This window comes from Sinocyclocheilus anshuiensis, unplaced genomic scaffold (assembly GCF_001515605.1).
Source record: "Sinocyclocheilus anshuiensis isolate Anshui unplaced genomic scaffold, SAMN03320099.WGS_v1.1 scaffold1737, whole genome shotgun sequence".
Taxonomy (NCBI): Eukaryota; Metazoa; Chordata; class Actinopteri; order Cypriniformes; family Cyprinidae; genus Sinocyclocheilus; species Sinocyclocheilus anshuiensis.
The window spans coordinates 303,621-324,205 of NW_015540975.1; the positions used below are offsets into that span (position 1 = coordinate 303,621).

General features: G+C 36.9%; 2 protein-coding genes across 2 annotated transcripts in view; both read left to right on the forward strand.

Moving 5' to 3' along the window:
• The window catches only part of LOC107690092 (protein diaphanous homolog 2-like), a 141,975-nt gene extending 130,137 nt beyond the window's left edge, over positions 1-11,838 (forward strand). Inside the window, exon 6 of the mRNA XM_016488330.1 lies at positions 11,653-11,838. Coding sequence (XP_016343816.1) covers positions 11,653-11,838 — 186 coding nt within the window. The remainder of the gene's footprint in view (positions 1-11,652) is intronic.
• A 1,194-nt stretch (positions 11,839-13,032) lies between these two features.
• Positions 13,033-20,585, forward strand: part of LOC107690093 (protein diaphanous homolog 2-like) — a 189,003-nt gene continuing 181,450 nt past the window's right edge. Inside the window, exon 1 of the mRNA XM_016488332.1 lies at positions 13,033-13,192. Within this exon, the coding sequence (XP_016343818.1) occupies positions 13,033-13,192 (160 nt within the window). The remainder of the gene's footprint in view (positions 13,193-20,585) is intronic.

A 20,585-nucleotide genomic window follows, 5' to 3' on the forward strand; every position in this document is an offset into this window, starting at 1 on the left:
AAGAGGCTGACAATTAGCTGAACATATACTTGTTTAATTAGTGACTCTTAGCCTGCATTTTAAAATATTTATTTGAATGTGCCAATTAACATTTTTTTATTTTTAAACCTTTATTTGAATATGGCAACATAAAATCGTGCTCTACAATATTTATATGTATAAATCTCTGACAGAGCCTGCCCCTGTAAGCCAATCATTGTGTGCATAGTTAGTAAGCATGCTGACATCATCCATAGCAACGAGGTCAACCCCGCCCTTACTCTTAGCTTAAGACTTCTCTCTATTCCTTAGTAAAGTTTTGTCTCAGCAGCTTTGTGAATTGGTTTTAAGAGAAACTCTTAGCTAAAAACTTTTACTGCTATTTAGGAGAACTCTTAGTGGTAAGATAAAATGTTTTGTGAATACGGGCCCTGGTGTTGTTAAAGAAACAGCCAACTATAGTCACTGCCACCACTGCCAGAAGCTTGCTTTTCTCACTGCTTATTAGACAAACACTGCTCTGTCAATTTTTAGGCAGTAGTAAACCGTCAGCTGATTCCTGCAGTTCTAATCACAGAAGTCACTATACTCAGACATAATGTATTCATTGAAAATATATAAACTGTGCTAGATTTAAACCTGTTGTTTTGTAAAGGGCTGTCAATCGATTAAAATGTTTAATCTAATAATTGCATAATGTGGCGATTAATTAATCTAATTCAGTGGTTCTCAAACTTTTTACAGCGGCGTACCCCCTGGGGCATTTAACATTCTTCTGGGTACCCCCTCACTTCCACAGCAGTCACACCTTTTCTATTAAAGGACATTATTTGCCCCCTTAAACTGATTTACTGGTTCATTATTTTTACCTTTATAGAGGCAAAGATTTTCTATCCTTATTAATTGTATGTTATGTTTTATGTCATATTCTTAACATTCCATTAAGTGTATTATTAATATAATAAATAAAGCAAAAAATTATGGCAAATCGAAGTGATACTTGTAGATTTAAAAATAAAACCGTCAATAGGTGGCAGCAAGTCGCTGTCTTAATGAGCCAGGCGGCGCGTCATTCATTCATTCATTCATTCATTCATTCATTCAGTAATGAAGCAAAATGATGTAGTTATGAATGGGTTATTAATCACTGACTCTCCAAATCGTTCAAAGCCGCAGATTAGTTCACTAACGAAACACCTCTGTATGTTGCTTGGAGACGCACACCAGATGATACGGATTTCGTTGGAACTATTATTATTTCGTTGCAAAATATAACAAACATGGCAATATTCTGTTTAAAATGAAGGCTACATTTAAGATGTTAAATGTTCACATAATATGACCTTTTTTTGTTGAACTGTTGTAAAAATTGTCACATTTGCCATCGTTTGGATATTCAGGGAAATTTGTATTATTGCTCGTATTTTAAAACAATGAAAACAATAACTCGCACAATAACTCGCACAGTGTATGTGTCTTTATCGAAAAGTCAATGTACAATCGACAAAAATCGATCTCAATGTACAGTGCGTGTCAATATTTGCTCTTCATGCTATTAAGTGAAGATCTACGTAAAGATACATTGAACAGCAGCGCGATTTGCTAAAGCAGCATATTCAGCTGGCATCCTATCACATGCACGCTGCTTGTGTGGATGCAGTCAGTTTTGACCTCAAAAGATTAGGTAAGCTGATTGGATATCATGTATTTGACCGTTTACGGCACTCCCATTTTCCCGTTTTTACATTAGAAGCAGCATTTTGCTTGTCAGAAAGACATGTTCGGTTTTAATGTTACTTTAAGTTGGGGTAGAATTAAATGAATGCCAAAACTCAGAATTTTGTTTGCGTACCCCCTCCGTCACCTCACGTACCCCCAGGGGTACGCATACCCCAGTTTGAGAACCACTGATCAAATCAATTGGAAATTAAATTTGGCTGTGAAAATACCCTCGAAAAGATAATTTTAAGCCATTATTGTGTTAATGAGAAAAGTATCAAGCAGTCAAAGTAGCTTTAGCGATAAATATTTTATTTGATTCAACATAACATTTGTTACACAAGCATTTAGGCTATAACGGCCTAACATAAACTATGGAACATAAAATAACATGAGTAAGTAATTGAGTCATTCATTCATTCGATTCGTTCGAACTGCTGATTCATTCAGGAATTAAGTAAATGGCTCTCTTTATGAATGGGCCATTGAATCATTGGTTCACCTGATTCGTTCAAAACGTGGATTCGTTCAGAAATTAATCACAGCTGTGTGTTGCTCTGAAATGCACAACGGTTCTGCTGTGGCTTTGTAGGTAATATTTTTGTTGGCAAAATTGAGCAAAAACAGAGAATATTGTAGCTAAAATATTAAATATATAAATATATATAAAATATATCATTATTTTTCCTTAACTAATTAATTAAATTAATGCACTAAAATTACAGCCCTTTTATATGTAATCCAGCATCATATCTGGATTGTTTTGAATTACATCTCTTAAACATTTGATCCCCCTAAATACTAGATATGTGGTTACATGCACTTTTTGAGACAGTATATCAAGTACAAATTTTGAACAGAGCCTGCTCCATGTCTGTTGTTTTTTTGGGCATGGGTGAAACATGTTTTCATCTATGGAGATCCAGTAGCTTTGACCATCATCTCTCAGAGACACACAAGGCATTTTGTTCTTTTAAGCTTCAGTTAACTTTAATCTTACAGAAGTATGTGTGACTGTAGAAAGTAACCTTCTGTTGTGGATTCTTGACTCCCTGTCATATACTTTTCAAAAAAGTAACTTCTGTAGTGAACATTTGACATATTTCAGGAAAGGTAGACTCAGAGGAATGCACACAAAGATTATGGCAACTTCAAATGAAATCAACCATGTGGGAAAAGGCTTACTCCACAGCAAAGCCCCTTTCAAAGCTACAAGCATGAAAAGGTGTTAAATTACAGATAATATTCATTAAATCTGGATTTGCTCGTTGCTTTTGGGGTTGTTTAAGCATGATACTTTCCAGGAGAGATGTCAGAAGAGTTTATAAAGAGTGAACCTTTATTTTGGCTTTTTTTAAAAAGTGTTTTATAATCTTTCCACAACAGATCGGATGTCTTCAGTTGGCACTGCTTTGTAGTTTCAGTCTGTATGTTGGCAACTTGTAGATTGAAGAGAAGAAAGTGAAATATGCTAGGTTGAGAAGAACGCTGTTCTCCCTCATATATGTTAATTTCTCAGCTTGTTAGAGATTCTCCCGGTGCCGGTTGTCTTTCTCACAGATCTGGCATGGATGGTGAGCTTACGGACAAATGAACTTCCTGAGCTACCTCACTCCCCACCCCAAAACTGCCAGAGGTGTAGCCTGGGGCTCTCTGATTTTCACTTGTCATTCTTACTAAGCAAACTTGCCTCATGGCAGGCTCTGAGCTTTTAGATTAGTCTATTGGCTACCGTTCCAGTCCAGGCTGTCTGCCATTGGTAGGAAAAATACGCCAGTCGCCAGCAGCGTCTTGATATCTCTTTCTTCTGCTATGCCCCTCAGCTGCTGTGTGCTGAAGTGTGACTTTCCCATAGTTTCCTTGACTAAAAAAAACACAAATTACTGCTGCATAGATCTATGCACAATCAATGCCTGTAAACTGGAGGTCCTTTGGCAAAATGTGTAATTGAGCAATCAGAGATGACAGTCGTTTAGGTGGTCTGAGATTTCTTGGTCCCCGTTGTCTCTCATGTCTGTTATTAGCTAATTGTTCTTGAGGATTTATATCTTTTGAATGTCTTGATGGAGGTTGATTGTTATTCTGTGGAACTCCTCAACATGCTTCAACGAATATTGAAATGGGTGGATTGAGTACGTTCAAGTATACTAAGTAGACAGGCCATCTTTCTCTATTTCTCTATCACTTTCCCTCTTTATATATTTGTTAAGAGTACAGTTTTAAATGACTGAGCACCTTCAGACACACTGACATTGTGCCTCTATGGAAAAATAACCAATTTTAGACATTAACTTTGACAGTATCCTCATAAAGAGATTCTTCTGAAACATTGGCTGAATTCAAATTATAGTATCAGTACAGAAAAGCCCCTTTGCATTATCACAGTGAGGGAACAATTCAGTTAGGAATGTAATAGCTTTAACACAATGAATATTTCGAAGGCTATGACTCACCATGCTTAACAGTGTGGGCTGTGCTTGTAAATTACATTTTCAAATCGGTCGCCTAGGCTTTCTTATTGGCAATCCAAGTCCAGACTTATGACAGAAACGGGTGGCCAAGAGGTAACACAACAAGCCTCGCTGGCAGCATGTGATGAGGGGCACCTGATGCCTGTTGTGCCTCATCGCTTCTGCCATAATCCAGCATCACATCTCTGCTTTGCCGAGACTGATCTTCCCCCGTGCACAATTTTCAGAGCCAGGCTGCCGCAATTCAATGTCTCTTCCACTCTTGATAGTACAACCTGATAGTGATACACCGATATCAGTCAATATTTGGCCATTATGAGATTATAACCAGATTTCTGTGTCTGCCTGGTTTATGTTAGTTCCCCCCTTTTCATGTACGTTCCAAAATGTACATACAGCATTGTCTTTTTTTTTCAAATTTGATTTGTGAATTTGAATTTTCAAATTTTACAATTTTATATACAATTACATATTATATAATAGTTCATATTTAAAAAAATAATGCAATTGCTATTAACATATTTTATATTAGAAATAATACTATATATATATATATATATATATATATACAGTGGTGTGAAAAAGTGTTGCCCCCCTTCCTACTTTCTTATTTTTTTGCATGTTTGTCACACTTTAATGTTTCAGATCATCAAACAAATTTAAATAATAGTCAAAGATAACACAAGTAAACAGACAGACTTCAGCTCACACTTATAATAATGCAAAGTTTAATAATAAACACGTTGTTATTGTATGTTGGTGTGGAGGCTTATTTAGTTATCCTTATAGTTAAAGGATAACTCCATAAATCCAAATTTAAAGAAATTGTTCTTTATGTTAATGGGTGTTAAGGCAGTATCCAACTGTCATGGATCCGCATAAATGTCTGGATAAAACACACCACATAGTTAGTGACTTTTTGTGGCACACAACTCACAAATAATTTCAGTAGTTTGATGTTAGTATGTTGCTAAGGTAAAGGCATGATACTCTAATAAGTGCAAAAATCCATGGCACACACATATGTGTAAATTAATTATTTTTTAATAAAATTAATACTTTAATACTTGCAGTACTCATAATCAACATTTCTTTCTATTTATCCAAAAAGAGTATATTTGTAGGCAGTATAATTAAGTTGCCTACCTTCTGGGTCACTTTGCGTCAGAAGCGTTCCTGTGATTGTGTCTTAATATACTGCTTCTGTAGGCAGCTCACTATGTTTTGGCACAGAGCATTTGTTGATATCATTTTCCATGAGCTGATTCATACAAACCTTAGACCTCGGATGTCTGCTCCTTCACGACATGGAGAAAGTACCCAGATATTTCATCTCTTTCCGTCTGCATAGTGCTGATCTTACTTGGCAGATGAAAACAAACATGCACAGTAGCGGCTTTCTGTAATGACAGTTTGGGGCATAATAATAAACAAATTAAAATTTGAAATGCATGAAATTAAATTGTGATTACCCAATGTGAGCAGATGATTGATCCCCATCTAATGAAAGTGTGAGCGTGCTGCAACCTCACACGTGTGAAAGGGATGTGGGGAAGCTTGGCTGCGGGGTGTGTGAGGGGGAATGGACACAGTGTGGAGGGCCGTGCTAATTAGCTCTCTCGGCATGTGTCTCCAGCAGCAGTGCAGTCACAGTGGGGAATGATTACGGAACAAGTTGCCGGTGCACTGACGTGGAGACACCGGCAGACGCTCACACTTGCCCTCCCTCTCTATTCCCGTTCCAACCCACCCATCCCTTGGTAGTTCTTCACATGAGATTGATTTAACATGCCCCTGTCATTCATTCCCATGTATTTCTTTTGTGTGGTACTTGTCACATGGTTTCAAACAGTGAGTGGCAGCGGTTTAAACTGGCAGACTGTTGCAGAAGTTACTCTTGCCAACCTTGTTATAATCCACAGTGAACTCTTTTGCTCCACGGGAGGTAGAAAAGCCATTGTCCATAGCAACAAGTGCCATTGAGGTGTCTTTATTCTCAAATTATGAAGACAAGAGGTCCAGCTGAAGCCAATAAATATCTGAATATTTAAACATGTTATTCACAGAAAGATTGAGCATCAATTGAACATGCCATTCACGGAAACCCTTGTGGTTGGATTGCTGGTAATTTTCAGGACATTATTCGGGCTCTCGTGAAATGAACCTTGCTATTACATGTCCATTGAAAATGAGACCAATATAATGTTCCTCGCATGTCCATGTCAATTATTGCAGGCTCAGATTTCGCAGCAGTCATTACATATTCGCCCTCATTTGGTATTGCCTTCACTGGCCATTAGGCTGATGTGATTAGCACTGAAAGTCTGGCAATAATAACTGCCACTTAAACTTTCAACATCACTGGAGGTCTGTCGTATTGCACAGTTTTAAGGTGCAAAACAGCAATATACATTGGAGCAGTGAGCACCCAAGAGGTCAGTAATTCACTTGAATGACTTGAGATATAAATAACTAATGTAACTAAAAAATAAAAAATAAATTTCTTTGCAGAGGTTGATGATGAGCCTGAAACTGTATTTCATTTTTTTCCCCCAGATACACACCCAGCATCAGTCTGGAAGTTACATTTGTCATGATGTAGTAAAAATGACCTCCTAAAAAGAAGCTCCTTTTTATTTTAAGTGTTCCAGTTTCAGGCATGGAAAATTTTGTTTAATAACTTGAGAAATATATTCTTGTCAAGATTTTCTTGCATTTTCTTAGCAACATAAAGCATATTTTAAATTTGTTCAAACATTTTCTGGCTGTGCTAAAAGAAGGAAACAGTTCTGCACAGATGTTTTTTTTTAATGCAAATTATTAATGTAATAATTAGTGTAAATTACAAATAAATATTTTCCTTTTCTGATTTCTGCTGACTGAAATAGAAAAAAAATATACAAAAATAAAGACAAAATTATAATAAATATTTTCGATTATGAACTGTTTAATGTGCTACTGATATAATAACCCAGATTAAACCAGGGTTATTATAGTTGACTAGAACTAAAACTATCAAAAAAAAAAGATCAAATAAAACAAGTGTTAACTGAAAAAAGTATTTTGTCAGTGTGTGTGTGTGTGTGTGAGTGTGTACATACTGTATGTATATGTACAAATAAATAAAGGAATAACTTTATTTCAGCTAATTTGCAACATTTCTCATTTTTAATTGATGTACTAAAATAACACAAAAATGTTAATTTGACTAAAAATGACAAAACAACAAAATTATTAAAACATGAAATTAAAATAAAAACTAAATATAAAAATAATAAACTGTTTCAAAATATTAATAAAAAAAAACTATAATAATAGCTGATACTAAAATACTGGATCAGGCTTATCAGTTTTAACCTGATGGCGGCATCATGAAGACATTGAAAATTTACCATCATTATGGTTTAATATACAGCTTCAAATAGAATGGGGAAGTCGTGGCCTAATGGTTAGAGAGTCGGACTCGTAACCCAAAAGGTTGCGGGTTCGAGTCTCGTACCGGCAGGGATTGTAGGTGGGGGGAGTGAATGTACAGCGCTCTCTCCCACCTTCAATACAACGACTGAGGTGCCCTTGAGCAAGGCACCGAACCCCCAACTGCTCCCCGGGCGCCGCAGCAAAAAAATGGCTGCCCACTGCTCCGGGTGTGTGTTCACGGTGTGTGTGTGTGTTCACTGCTGTGTGTGTGCACTTTGGATGGGATAAATGCAGAGCACTAATTCCGAGTATGGGTAACCATACTTGGCCACATGTCACTTCACTTCACTTCACACTAGAAATAAAAGAACACTAGCACAAAGTAGTTAACGTGTAGCAAGTTTGAAGGAAGTGTTTTCTTTTTTTTCTAAGGTTGAGGGTTTTTTTTCCCTTTTAAAAGACATAGACTGTGCGAAGCTTGTTTTCTCTGATAGCTGTGGAAATCAGAGGAGGCAGGCATGCAGTACGCATGCTGAGGTCGTCAGCGTCGGATGGCAAAGCCTTTAAAGTGCATTATCTCTCCGCCTGCTCTGTCGCTGTTCTGCGTGTTAGCGGCTCAGTGCTGGCTGATTGGTAAACACCCCGTGGCTGAACGGGTGCAAAACTTAATTTTGTTTAAATAAAGAAAACAACATTAGGATTCGGAAGCAGTGTCGGCAGTGCAAAAGTAACTGTTCCTGTTTTGATATCTGCACCGGAGTATTCACAAGTACTTCCAACTATCGCTTGTGTTTTTAATTCACACGTAGGAAGGCGTCGGTAGATCAAACTGGAGATCATTTGCAAAGGCACTGACTTTAAATTCAGCCCATATTTATTGTGAATGTGCACACACGGCCAGTCAGAGTAGCGTTACTAATGCTCACAAAACAACAGCTTCCACAGCAACAGCAGCAAACGTTGCGCTCCTCACGGAGGGTGTGCGATCGCCGCATGGGTTCGGTCTCGGTTAAAGTGAAAAGAAAGACCTCCGTGTTTGTTTGCTTAGATTTCTTGTTGTTTTCCCGTGCTCTGTTTTTTGTTCCAATCCTTGTAAACCAATATTGATTTTAGACAGCCAGCTGCGTAGAAGAAAGGGTCATTCCAGAAGAAAATAAACCAGCATTTAGGATCTGGTTTTATGTTGTGTTTTGTTTTTCATTTGTTTTCCTTGCTCCATCTTTAGCAGCGAGACTTTGAGGTGCTGCGTGTGTTGTATTATTTTGGAGATTGCAGCCTAGGCATGTCTCTATGTCTGCTCTCATTTATTGCCAATCTCTCAGGGAGAAATTGGAAGCGATTTATCTAATGGGTGCTGGAACACAGTGGTATTTTCAAATGAAAACACTCCACAGGAAATTCTGATAATAATTCACAGATTATTTGCTGGACTTTTTGCCAGGATTCCTCTAGTGTGGCCAGTGTGGAAAAGTGTGCAGTCGTGCTCTCTGATAAATAGATAAATACCACTAAACGGGCTGTAAAGCAAGGGGCTAAATTAGGCTTTCCTAATGGACTAATCAATTGTGACTCCTCCAGTTTGAGCTCTCAGCAATTCATCCTACCTGGAAACAATTGCTTTATAATCTCAGGAAAGCTTTCTCTCTTTGAAAAGGATACAAAGGCCTTGTAGGGCTAAAAGCTTTATTGATCTCTGAGACCTCTTTGAATAGGTAATTATACGTCACAATGTGCTTAGATTAATATATGTCCTTTGTTTGCATATCAAAATGATAAATGAATCCTTTGGTGTGCATATCATTTAACTAATCCCAGATCATTAGGGAAGACGGGCCACGTACGCTGGATGGGCCAAATGGAATGCAGCAGGGGAGAGAGAGAGACTCCTGTCAGCTGTTCGGCAGAGGAGGCTAATCTCATCTCTGCCTGCTATTAAATGAAACATCAGCATCCACTCACGACCCAGCAGCTGGCCAGCGAGAGGTTCTGTCAACGTTGACAGCCTGATGGTCAGGTGTGTAAGTGTTAGTCAAGGTTTATTGCACAAAAACCAGTTTAGATTTACATGACAGTTTTCCACCCTTACTTTTACAAACAAAACTGTAAACACTTCTCAATCCGGCAAGCTCTTAGATGATTGATGGGATTATGAAATATTCTCTTTGGATGAACAGATTATTACAGATTTTTAATTTTTGATTTCTGATCATATCCTGTAAGTATTTATATATAGTCTTTACTCATTTTATTTTATTTTGAAAAGCTACCACAACTTTTTTTTTGGTATTATTTAATTAAACAGTTTATTTAAAACGTAAAAATAAGTCATTTAGAAATATATGTACAGTATATGTTATATATTTTGACAGTTTGTAAATTAATAATTTTTGCAGTTTTTAATAAATAGTCTGCATGGACTGGGGAATCTTTGCATTGTGAAAAGACATCTATTTCAGAAGAGGAAAGCCGTTCCTGTTTTCCATCACATCACCTTTAAATAATCACACATGTGATTGGTGTTATAGTAATGCCTGATATTTGTTTTCTTTTGACTTTTATATTAAATTTGGTCCGATGCTCCTGTCTCATTTGTTTAAGACAAACACACCCAATACGATTTATGAAGAGAGAAGAGGTAAAAGCCTGCGTCCATTTATTAATTTACCTCATTGTACCTGCCACATTTTTCCAGCAGAAAACCAATTCCTCACCTCTCTATCCGCTGAGACATTTTGGAAGAGAAAATCTATGGGAGACATTATGTGTAGTGGGGAAATGTGCCAGCTGTCGCAAGTTTGCCATCAGTTTGTGTAAAGGTTAATATCACATCTGCTGTGCAGTACGTCCAGCTTGAGGATTCATTTTGCTCTGCTGCGGGACTCAGCAACCATCTTCTGTGCGAAAGCAGCCTTCCTGGAGTCTAGGCTTGACAGCAAACAATCTGTTTGAGTCTGAGAGGGTGAAGAGGTCACCCAGCCCCAGTGCACTGCTTAATGTGGGCCTGCAGCCATGGCCCTCCAAATGGAGAAGAGAGGGAAGAGCAACACCGCTCCATGTTTGGTTTATCATGTCTCTAGTTCTCAAGCAACAGATTTATGTCACCAAGGGAACTTGGTTCTTGCTTTATAAAAACAACATGTGCCATTTTTCATTGGTTTCTTCCAAAATAGGTGTGTTTTAAATGTTTTAAGCTTAAAGCTGTGGTGTTCTAATCAAAAGGGTTTGATTTCTGTGGAGCAGTTTAATTTTATTTAACTACATTGGTTAGTGTTGGTTGTTTAACTCTGGTCCAGTTTATCTGATCCTTGATATGGATTGATGTTAAGATGAAATTCAGACATTTTATTGCATACAATACAGCAGCCCGCAGCACGAATGTGAGTGGTGTGTATTGATCTAAATATTTAATTTCTTTCACGTCACCTTAATCTTGTACAAAGAACAGTTGTATTTTGGGGGAGAAAGCTCCTTTTCAAATTAAACGTGGTAAATAAGTAAACGAGGGAAATATGCCTCTGTGCACTCTGCTCCAACCAATTTCAACTTTATTGACACACCTATTTGTCAGTTTTCTACACAAATACCTTGAAGTGCTGTCGATGCATAAATTTATGATGTGATCCTGGTTAGACCCAGCTGAACACATGTTGCTCTGTGGATAGAACATGCCTTCATTCTGCTGAAATATGCTGTCTGTCCCTGCCTGTCTGTCTCTCTGTCACTCTGTCTGTCTCTATTGTTTTGTCATTTCATCATTCCACTGTTTCGTATATCGTTCTATCTTGCTACCTACCTATCGTTGTATCATTCTAACTGTCTAATCATCATTCTATCTGTAATTCTACCTATTGTTCTATCTATCGGTCAACCTATCTAACACTAACATGCAATTTTTTTTCTTTTTGTCTTCTTGTGTGTTTGAATTAGCTGAATAAATATATAAGTATCTGTTTATGTACATGTACAGTTTATTCAAAGTTCTAGTTTGCTTAAATGTTTCATCATTAAAATTACTATATTAACTCGATGCAATTTCATGACTCATTTCTTAATCTTTTCTCTGCAGCTTCGTGACACCAAGTCGACTGACCAGAATACAACTCTTCTGCACTTTCTGGCCAAGAAATGTGAAGAAAAGTATCCTGAGATCCTGAAGTTCCCTGATGAGCTTGAGCATGTTGAATGTGCCAGCAAGGGTAAGAAGATGGATATGCTTACTTTTACAGGATTTCTTAAGTGGGGCACAATATAATCGTTTTAAATAACTATTATGGCTTATTTGTCTTATAAAAACAACATGTGCCTTTTTTCATCGGTTTCTTCCAAGATAGGTGTGTTTTAAATGTTTTAAGCTTAAAGCTGTGGTGTTCTAATCAAAAGGGTTTGATTTCTGTGGAGCAGTTTAATTTTATTTAACTACATTGGTTAGTGTTGGTTGTTTAACTCTGGTCCAGTTTATCTGATCCTTGATATGGATTGATGTTAAGATGAAATTCAGACATTTTATTGCATACAATACAGCAGCCCGCAGCACGAATGTGAGTGGTGTGTATTGATCTAAATATTTAATTTCTTTCACGTCACCTTAATCTTGTACAAAGAACAGTTGTATTTTGGGGGAGAAAGCTCCTTTTCAAATTAAACGTGGTAAATAAGTAAACGAGGGAAATATGCCTCTGTGCACTCTGCTCCAACCAATTTCAACTTTATTGACACACCTATTTGTCAGTTTTCTGCACAAATACCTTGAAGTGCTGTCGATGCATAAATTTATGATGTGATCCTGGTTAGACCCAGCTGAACACATGTTGCTCTGTGGATAGAACATGCCTTCATTCTGCTGAAATATGCTGTCTGTCCCTGCCTGTCTGTCTCTCTGTCACTCTGTCTGTCTCTATTGTTTTGTCATTTCATCATTCCACTGTTTCGTATATCGTTCTATCTTGCTACCTACCTATCGTTGTATCATTCTAACTGTCTAATCATCATTCTATCTGTAATTCTACCTATTGTTCTATCTATCGGTCAACCTATCTAACACTAACATTCAATTTTTTTTCTTTTTGTCTTCTTGTGTGTTTGAATTAGCTGAATAAATATATAAGTATCTGTTTATGTACATGTACAGTTTATTCAAAGTTCTAGTTTGCTTAAATGTTTCATCATTAAAATTACTATATTAACTCGATGCAATTTCATGACTCATTTCTTAATCTTTTCTCACTGTCTAATCATCATTCTGTCTGTAATTCTACCTATTGTTCTATCTATCGGTCAACCTATCTAACACTAACATGCAATTTTTTTTCTTTTTGTCTTCTTGTGTGTTTGAATTAGCTGAATAAATATATAAGTATCTGTTTATGTACATGTACAGTTTATTCAAAGTTCTAGTTTGCTTAAATGTTTCATCATTAAAATTACTATATTAACTCGATGCAATTTCATGACTCATTTCTTAATCTTTTCTCTGCAGCTTCGTGACACCAAGTCGACTGACCAGAATACAACTCTTCTGCACTTTCTGGCCAAGAAATGTGAAGAAAAGTATCCTGAGATCCTGAAGTTCCCTGATGAGCTTGAGCATGTTGAATGTGCCAGCAAGGGTAAGAAGATGGATATGCTTACTTTTACAGGATTTCTTAAGTGGGGCACAATATAATCGTTTTAAATAACTATTATGGCTTATTTGTCTGATTACATTTGCATTTATGGTTTTAGCAGTATTGTGTAGCATATTACGAGACTGTGACTAAACCTCCTGTTATATCAGCACACTAATACTGTCGCAGTGTTTGACATAATGAATATTTACTGTGAGTCATAGGAGTTGATGAGGTGATTTGTTTTTTACTCCCCATAAATATGCATACAAATCAGTGTTAGAACAAGGGATTTTTTTTGGTGGTAGTTTTTTTTTTTTTAAACAGCAAAGTTCATAATGTCTGCTACAATATCTGTACTTCAGTTAAATATAGAGTGTCCATTCAGCACAGAAAGTTCTTGTTGATAGAAATTAAAGTGATTTTTTATTATTATCAGGAATTCAACTCATTCAACCTTTTCAGTCTGCTTACTGCTAAGGCACAATGTAATATTTCAGTAAAATGACTTAATTTCCTGGCAGGTTTGTGATGGCGTTATTAGTGTCAGTTTGGAAGGCTTGGTGATAATGCTATGCAATTCAGTTTAGCTGCATGTTTGTTTCAGGCTAGATAAAGATGCCCTTTATTTTGATCCAGAAGCCTATCCTTTTATGTCTTCCCACTCATAAGCTGTTATCATGTTTAATCAAAAAATGTCCTTTAAATGTGTTAAACCTGACTAATTGAACACCCAGCTTTGGTTTGTGAAGACATTATCACCCCTGATTGGTAGATATCAGCTGTGTCCTTCGGAAAAATATGTGGCTCTGTCATGTGTGACCTTGAGATATTTACCCTCATCTATACGTCACTCCGTCTATCTAAATCACACTGCTTTATGGTGTTCAACAAATCCTTTATTGGTTTTCTCCTGTGGTCTTCTTTTAAGCCATGAGCTTTGAGGCTTTTTATGGCTTGAATTAGATGAACTAATGTTACAGAGATCAACCCAGGAGACTGAACGCAATTGGCCCCGCAGACTATAATTAGAGCTTTTGCAGAGAATGAAATAAAACTAGTTAATGGCCAAAGAGCCTTTCTTAATCCTTTTGCTATGTGTAAATCCAGCCGTTTCCATAGCTATGAATAGACAAGTTTCATTAGAATGGTGTAGCACAGTTCTGAGGGTTGATGAAGGAACTATAATGAAGCGCAAGGGGCCCATATGCTTCACAGTATGGCCGACAGGAAAGGTTAAGAGTCCAAATGGGGAGGTAGCTTAGCAGGGATGGTGGCGAAGTCTCACACAGCCGTTCTGACATTGTGGAATGGATTCTTATTATGGCTTGCAGTGATTAAGAGCTTTAGAGCTTCACACTATGCTGAGGGAGATTTCTGTGAATTTAAATATCTGGTTTCTTAACTCTCATTCATTTCGAACAGATTTGGAAATGAAGACCCTCAGTGAATGCAATAATCTCCCGTATTATTGTCACATGAAATGTCTGTCTCAGTTCAACTCCGTCAGGGGAAAAAAATACAGGCATGCATATCCCAGCAGTGGCATAATTTCTCCTGTCAATAAGCTAATTTGTCTTTAATTCCATTTGGAGCTGTTTGGTTGAAGCCCTTGAGCTTTATTTACTTTGTTAGTTACCTAATTGCTTTTTCTAATCTAATAAAAGTAATTTAGTGCTTTGTTGTGAAGGATGCGGTCACTGTTGAATAGACCAGCTGTATCTTTGTCAAGGTAGATGGCTGAATGAACTCACAAACCTAATTCTTTGAAGAGAGACATTTGAGAGAGAATCGGTTCTTTGTAAATGGTCTTTATCTAATTTGGAATGACGGTTAAGCAGTTTGTGGCTCTGATTTAGTTCATTAGAGTGAATGCCACTGCAAGCCAGTGTCAGCTCTATGAGGATCTTACAGCAAGAAATGTCACCCCACTCTATATGTTAATACTTACTATGAATTTTATGCATTATATTTTAAAGAACGTCACTATTTTATTTATATATAACTTTATTTATTTTAAAGTGTGAATTTATATATAAATTATTATTTTATTTATATTTAACACAATGAGTTATGTATTACACAATGTGTTAATTGATTACTGTACACTATAAATATGAACTTTTGACCGTTACATCAAAGCTAATTATGCTTAATGGCAAACAAATGCTGAAAATTAAATACTGTTTAAAAATATATATCATATATAGCATTTTAAGACTGTCAAGTGTTGAAGCAGTCATGAATGAATAATTCAGATTTAGCTAATGATCTTTTCGAGACCTTTCTGTTCATGTTAGAGTGGCAAGAGAACATGATTTTTACATAGTAGCACAGCTTACCTTAACCCTGAGCCACAGTTAGACACCACCTCTCATGTTCTGTAGTTCCTGCCACCTCTCTTTTCTTAAGTTCTTGCTTTTTTTCACCCTCCTCTCTGCTGCTCAGAGCTAACCTTTGGGCTTTTCGTCTCTTTTTTTGTCTCTCACTCCATATTTCTCACGAAGTACAGTGCATTTTTGTCTCTTAAGAATAATACTTTCTCCACTTTATCCCTGTCTCCCCATCAAAGCGGCTTTTTTTAGGCGGGCAGAGTTGCACACCAGAACACAAGAGCACTGCAAACCCTATCCTGTCCCAGTCTGCCTGTGCCCACAGGAGCACACGGCTCTACACCCTGCTGATCTCTGCTGTTTGAGCTTTGTGTAAAGCCCAGATACTCTGATCATACACCAGGATCTTCTCATGGTCCTCTTAATGCATGTAGTTCTGATAAGCTTCCCAACACATGTCCCATGTTCTTGTCGGATCTCTGTGCTCGGGTAGTGTACTTTGCCCCGCATGAGTGTAGACCAAATCAGGTGATTTCTTCCTGTTGCATCAAGATCTGTTCCAAAAGGTTGCGCACACACATTCAATAATCACATATCCATCTACAAATGTTGGAACTGGCACTCTTAATATACTTGATTGAAAAGAGCAATCAGTTCTGCCTGATTTGCTTGAGAAAGTTAGTGTCTCCCTTCAGTTCTTCCTTGATTGGTGACTGCAGAATACCTTTCCCTCAGTCCCAAACCTTCAAATCTCCACAAAGATAATGGAACAGAAAAAGTCTGGGAAAGGAAGTAAAAATGTTTTCCCCTGCTAGCAGATTTCTATTTGCCATGCTAACATTTTCATTTGCCTCAACATAAAATTATACTTTTAATTTGTATTTATTTTTAGTTTGTGTGTTTCATGGCAGAAATATCAATATCATACATTTCTAAGTTTATGTATTTCTAAGTGTATATATGTATGTGTGTGTGTGTACACACACACACACACATATAAACATATACACACATACATAAACTTAGAAGTTATACAGCTATGACAGCTGGAAATTGATGGCATTGCAAAATATTACTGATTGGTTTATAATTTTCAGTGCATTCTAAATGACACATTCTGATGATGACTGTCACAAGTCATTATTGCCATTTCAACAAAACCTAATTATGTTTGCCAGCTTGGTAATATTACCTTGGTGACAAGATTAAATCAGTGCAATTTGCAGCAGCAATGTTCAGTATATCAGAGAAAACCAAACATTTACCAAATGCATGATGCAGAGCAATGCAGCATTGGCCAAATAGGGCATGTAACAGTTCTGTCAACTGGCTGTGGGTCAGCAGAGCATCATTGCTATGCTAATTCTGAATACTGTCTTGACAAATTTAAATTGAAACTGCAACTGTTTGCTAATCATTCATAATTGCATCATCCCCTACAAAAAAGCAGAGGATGGATGCTTATAGCAGTTCTGCCTGTTGTATTACATCACAAACCTGCAGATGGTTCAAAATTCAAAGTTTTAAAGAAAGTTTTCTGAAATTTTGTTAATCTTCACCGCTCAAAATTTGAAGGAATATTAGCTGTGGGTATACCACTGATCCACCAACATGTTTGACAAAATAACCAAGGTTTCAACAAAAACCTTTATTTTGTGGAAACACAGTGATCAAAATTAGTGAACAGTAACCACTGTAGTCCGAAAGAAGATTACAACTGAACAAAATGTTTCCCATCATACCCAAATAAATTAGTTCTCCAATCTCCACACAACATGCTCCTCAGAAAATGTGAGCCTAGCCTTTTGATTATTTCTGCTGATGAGAGGCTTGGTCACTGCAGAGTGCGCTTTCAGTCTGACTTCTCTTAAACATGCCGAGACAGATCCTTACCCTGTTCAGCACTGAACTGGTGAGCAATTCCAGCTGCAGTGTTGAACCGATTCCACATTGAGAGTCTCCGCGTTATCCTGTCCTCTCGTGAATTTATCGTACGACCAGCCTTTTTGAGGGACTTGTATTAGTGTCATTGTATAGCTGCAATTTTCTAGAAATCACATATTTGGAATGATCAATTTCACTTGCAGTGGCTGAAAGGGTCAAAGGGACAACCTCCTGTCGCAGGCTTTCAGTCATCTTAGAGTGGCCCGCCATCATGCATTCTCAGTGAAAATTGGAGGAATGCTTTCAGTTAAATAGGGTTTGTCATATAAATAAGGAAATTAGCACCAGGTGCCAGATTAACACCAATAACTTGGAGGTATCTGTAAGTGTTCTCTAATTTTGATCAGAGTTATTTTTCAAGTATCTCATTTAAGTTTTTTATTTTTTATTTTTGTTTATACTGTGCTTCAGAATACAATTAATTTCTGAAATATGCTTAAAAAAACTGCCCTTCTACTCCTGTTAGGATAACTTCAAACAGGAAAAGTTTAATGAGCAGCATACCTGTCTTTACTCTCACTTTTGATCAGTTTAATGCATCCTTGCTGAATAAAAGTATTAAAAGTATGTGACACTGATATAATAAAACTAAATTTAAAAAACGCACAATATTACTGTATTTGTATCAAATACAGTCTTGGTGAGCAAAATAGATTTATTTGAAAACATTAAAATGTAGTTTTCCCCCAAAACATTAAAAAATGGTAGTACAAACTTTTGACTGATAGTAGATTTTTTCTTTTTCTTTCTTTCTTTCTTTATTTCTTTCTTTCTTTCTTTCTTTCTTTCTTTCTTTCTTTTTCTTTCTTTCTTTCTTTCTTTCTTTCTTTCTTTCTTTCTTTCAGTCTCCTCCCAAAACACCCTGGCCGCTGCCTAGCAACAACCTAGCTTGACAAAAAATGAATAAATAAATAAGTTGGCAGAGCCTACAGTATGGAAGTACATGGCTTCCCCTTTATATTAATTCCTTGCCTCATAACAGAAGTGTTCCCATAACATTAATCATGGCCTGCATATGGAAAATGAATCAGTGTAATTGTTCAGGTGCTGCCCCTTTTTCATTCTATTTGTCTTGTCCGTAATGTAAATGGCTGTGTCTTGTTTAGTAACTTTGTGTGCTTGTAATTCATGGAAGTCGAAGCTAGGACAAGAGGAGGAGGAGAGAGGAAATTATAAGAGCAGAGAGGGTGTCCTGGTGTTGAGCTGCCACATGAATCAGTTGCCGTTCTGTATCGGTTGTTCTTCATTCTAGAGTGAACTGGAGCACAGCAGTCATAAAGCATGCGTTTTGATGATTGTGGTCAAGACCTTGTTTTGTGAAGTGCAAGCTGTATGTCAACAGAAAATTCAGTATGCAAGAGTAATGCTCTTGCAAAAGCCTGCCTCCACTCGTGAAGCCATTGTTATCTCTTTAGTTTGATCGCTTGTGCTGTTGCTTGTGTTCGGTGCAGTTGCGCAACAGAAAATGTTAGGGCAGAAAAAAAAAACTGCTATGTTGAGTTTTGCCGTTTTTTTTCTGTCTTTCATTCTTCAGAAAGGGAGTCTACAAAGCTTCTTTCCAGTGACTGTCACCATTTCTTCAAAGTTCTCTCTTGACACGCTACTTCAGCCCAGAACAACAGGGGCATTCACTCAGCTTATAATACTTCTGCAAAGACGTTTTATCGTTTTTGTGAAATTAAATTAATAATAATAATAAATCAGAATCAGAAATAACTTTGCCAGGTATGCTTGCACACACAAGTAATTTTTTTGCTAAATGAAGCTTCCAATGCACACATTCAAAAGCAACAAGACAACGCATAATAAAATATACGAAGATGTGTAAAGACAGTTAGGTTGAGGCAGAATAAACAGGTGTACAGTATTTACAGCTTTTCTTAGGTAAATCGGTGTGCAAGGGTAAATCGGGTAATGCAATGTACTGAAGCAGTAGCAATGTGTACTGAAAATATGAATAAATTTTATTTATTATTTGTTTGTATACATGAAAATAGGCTGGCAAGCCAGTGTGAGAGAGGAGAAAAGGATTGGGATGATCTTGTCTGCTGTCTGTCATAGACTTAAATTAATATGGCAAGTTCATACATTGATTTATTTGATAAATAGTCATATAATAAACCCCTTTCTGCAGAATGCAAGGCACCATCACCCTGTTGTTGTTGTTTTGTTTTTTTTTGTTTTTTGATAATGACTACCTGACTGTACATTATCCTTTATGCTGTATAACCCATGCTACCGAAACCAGTCTTGTTCTATTTAAGTGCTAAATCCTGGCTAAAACTCAACTTGAGCCATTTTAAAACCTTTTGAGGAATCAAACAAGTGCTTTTACGGCACAGAAAATCCTACATCCTTAAGTGCAGCTGAACCTTCACTCTCGCAAGGTCACATTGAACTGCACATCCTCAAAGCCATCTGTAGAAAATAAATAGATTCTTTAACCTGTTAACCCACACCTGGGGCCCGTTCTTCGTATGTCGCTTATTACATCTGAGATGAAACTTCACATCCAAGATGATATCATCGCGCTAATCAGGATCTGGCTAATTCGGTTCTTCGAACGCACCTGTTGTTGATGATTAGTATGGCTGGATTGAGTTATCTGAGATAATTGCACGTTCAGTGGTTGGTTTAAAAGGGGCTATGTATCGATACTCGAAACCACGATCAGCAATGCAGCGATTGGCTGGCGGCAAGACAGCAACATAATGACATCATATAATTAAAAAAGACACCTGACGAAAAACTTGACAACTTTTTGGACTTTTATAAGGAAATGGTATAATAGATAAATGAAATGTGCAGTTTTTATTTAATTTTATATTTTTTACATGATTCCCAATTATTTATATTCACGCGAGCATTAGAGTGTGATTATTGACTATATGGCCGGGCATCTGTATGATTACCATCTGTATGACCATGCATCAGCGTGTGATTACTGACTGTATGAGCAGCTATCAGTGTGAATGCTGCAATCACAGTATATTGGCATACATAGTTAATTATTTTTTTCTTATTTATTTTTATTACTCAAAAAATATTCCTATTGTATTTTTCTAGTGCTCAAATAAATCACTTATACGATGTCTAAGATTCTGTCTATTGTTTTATAA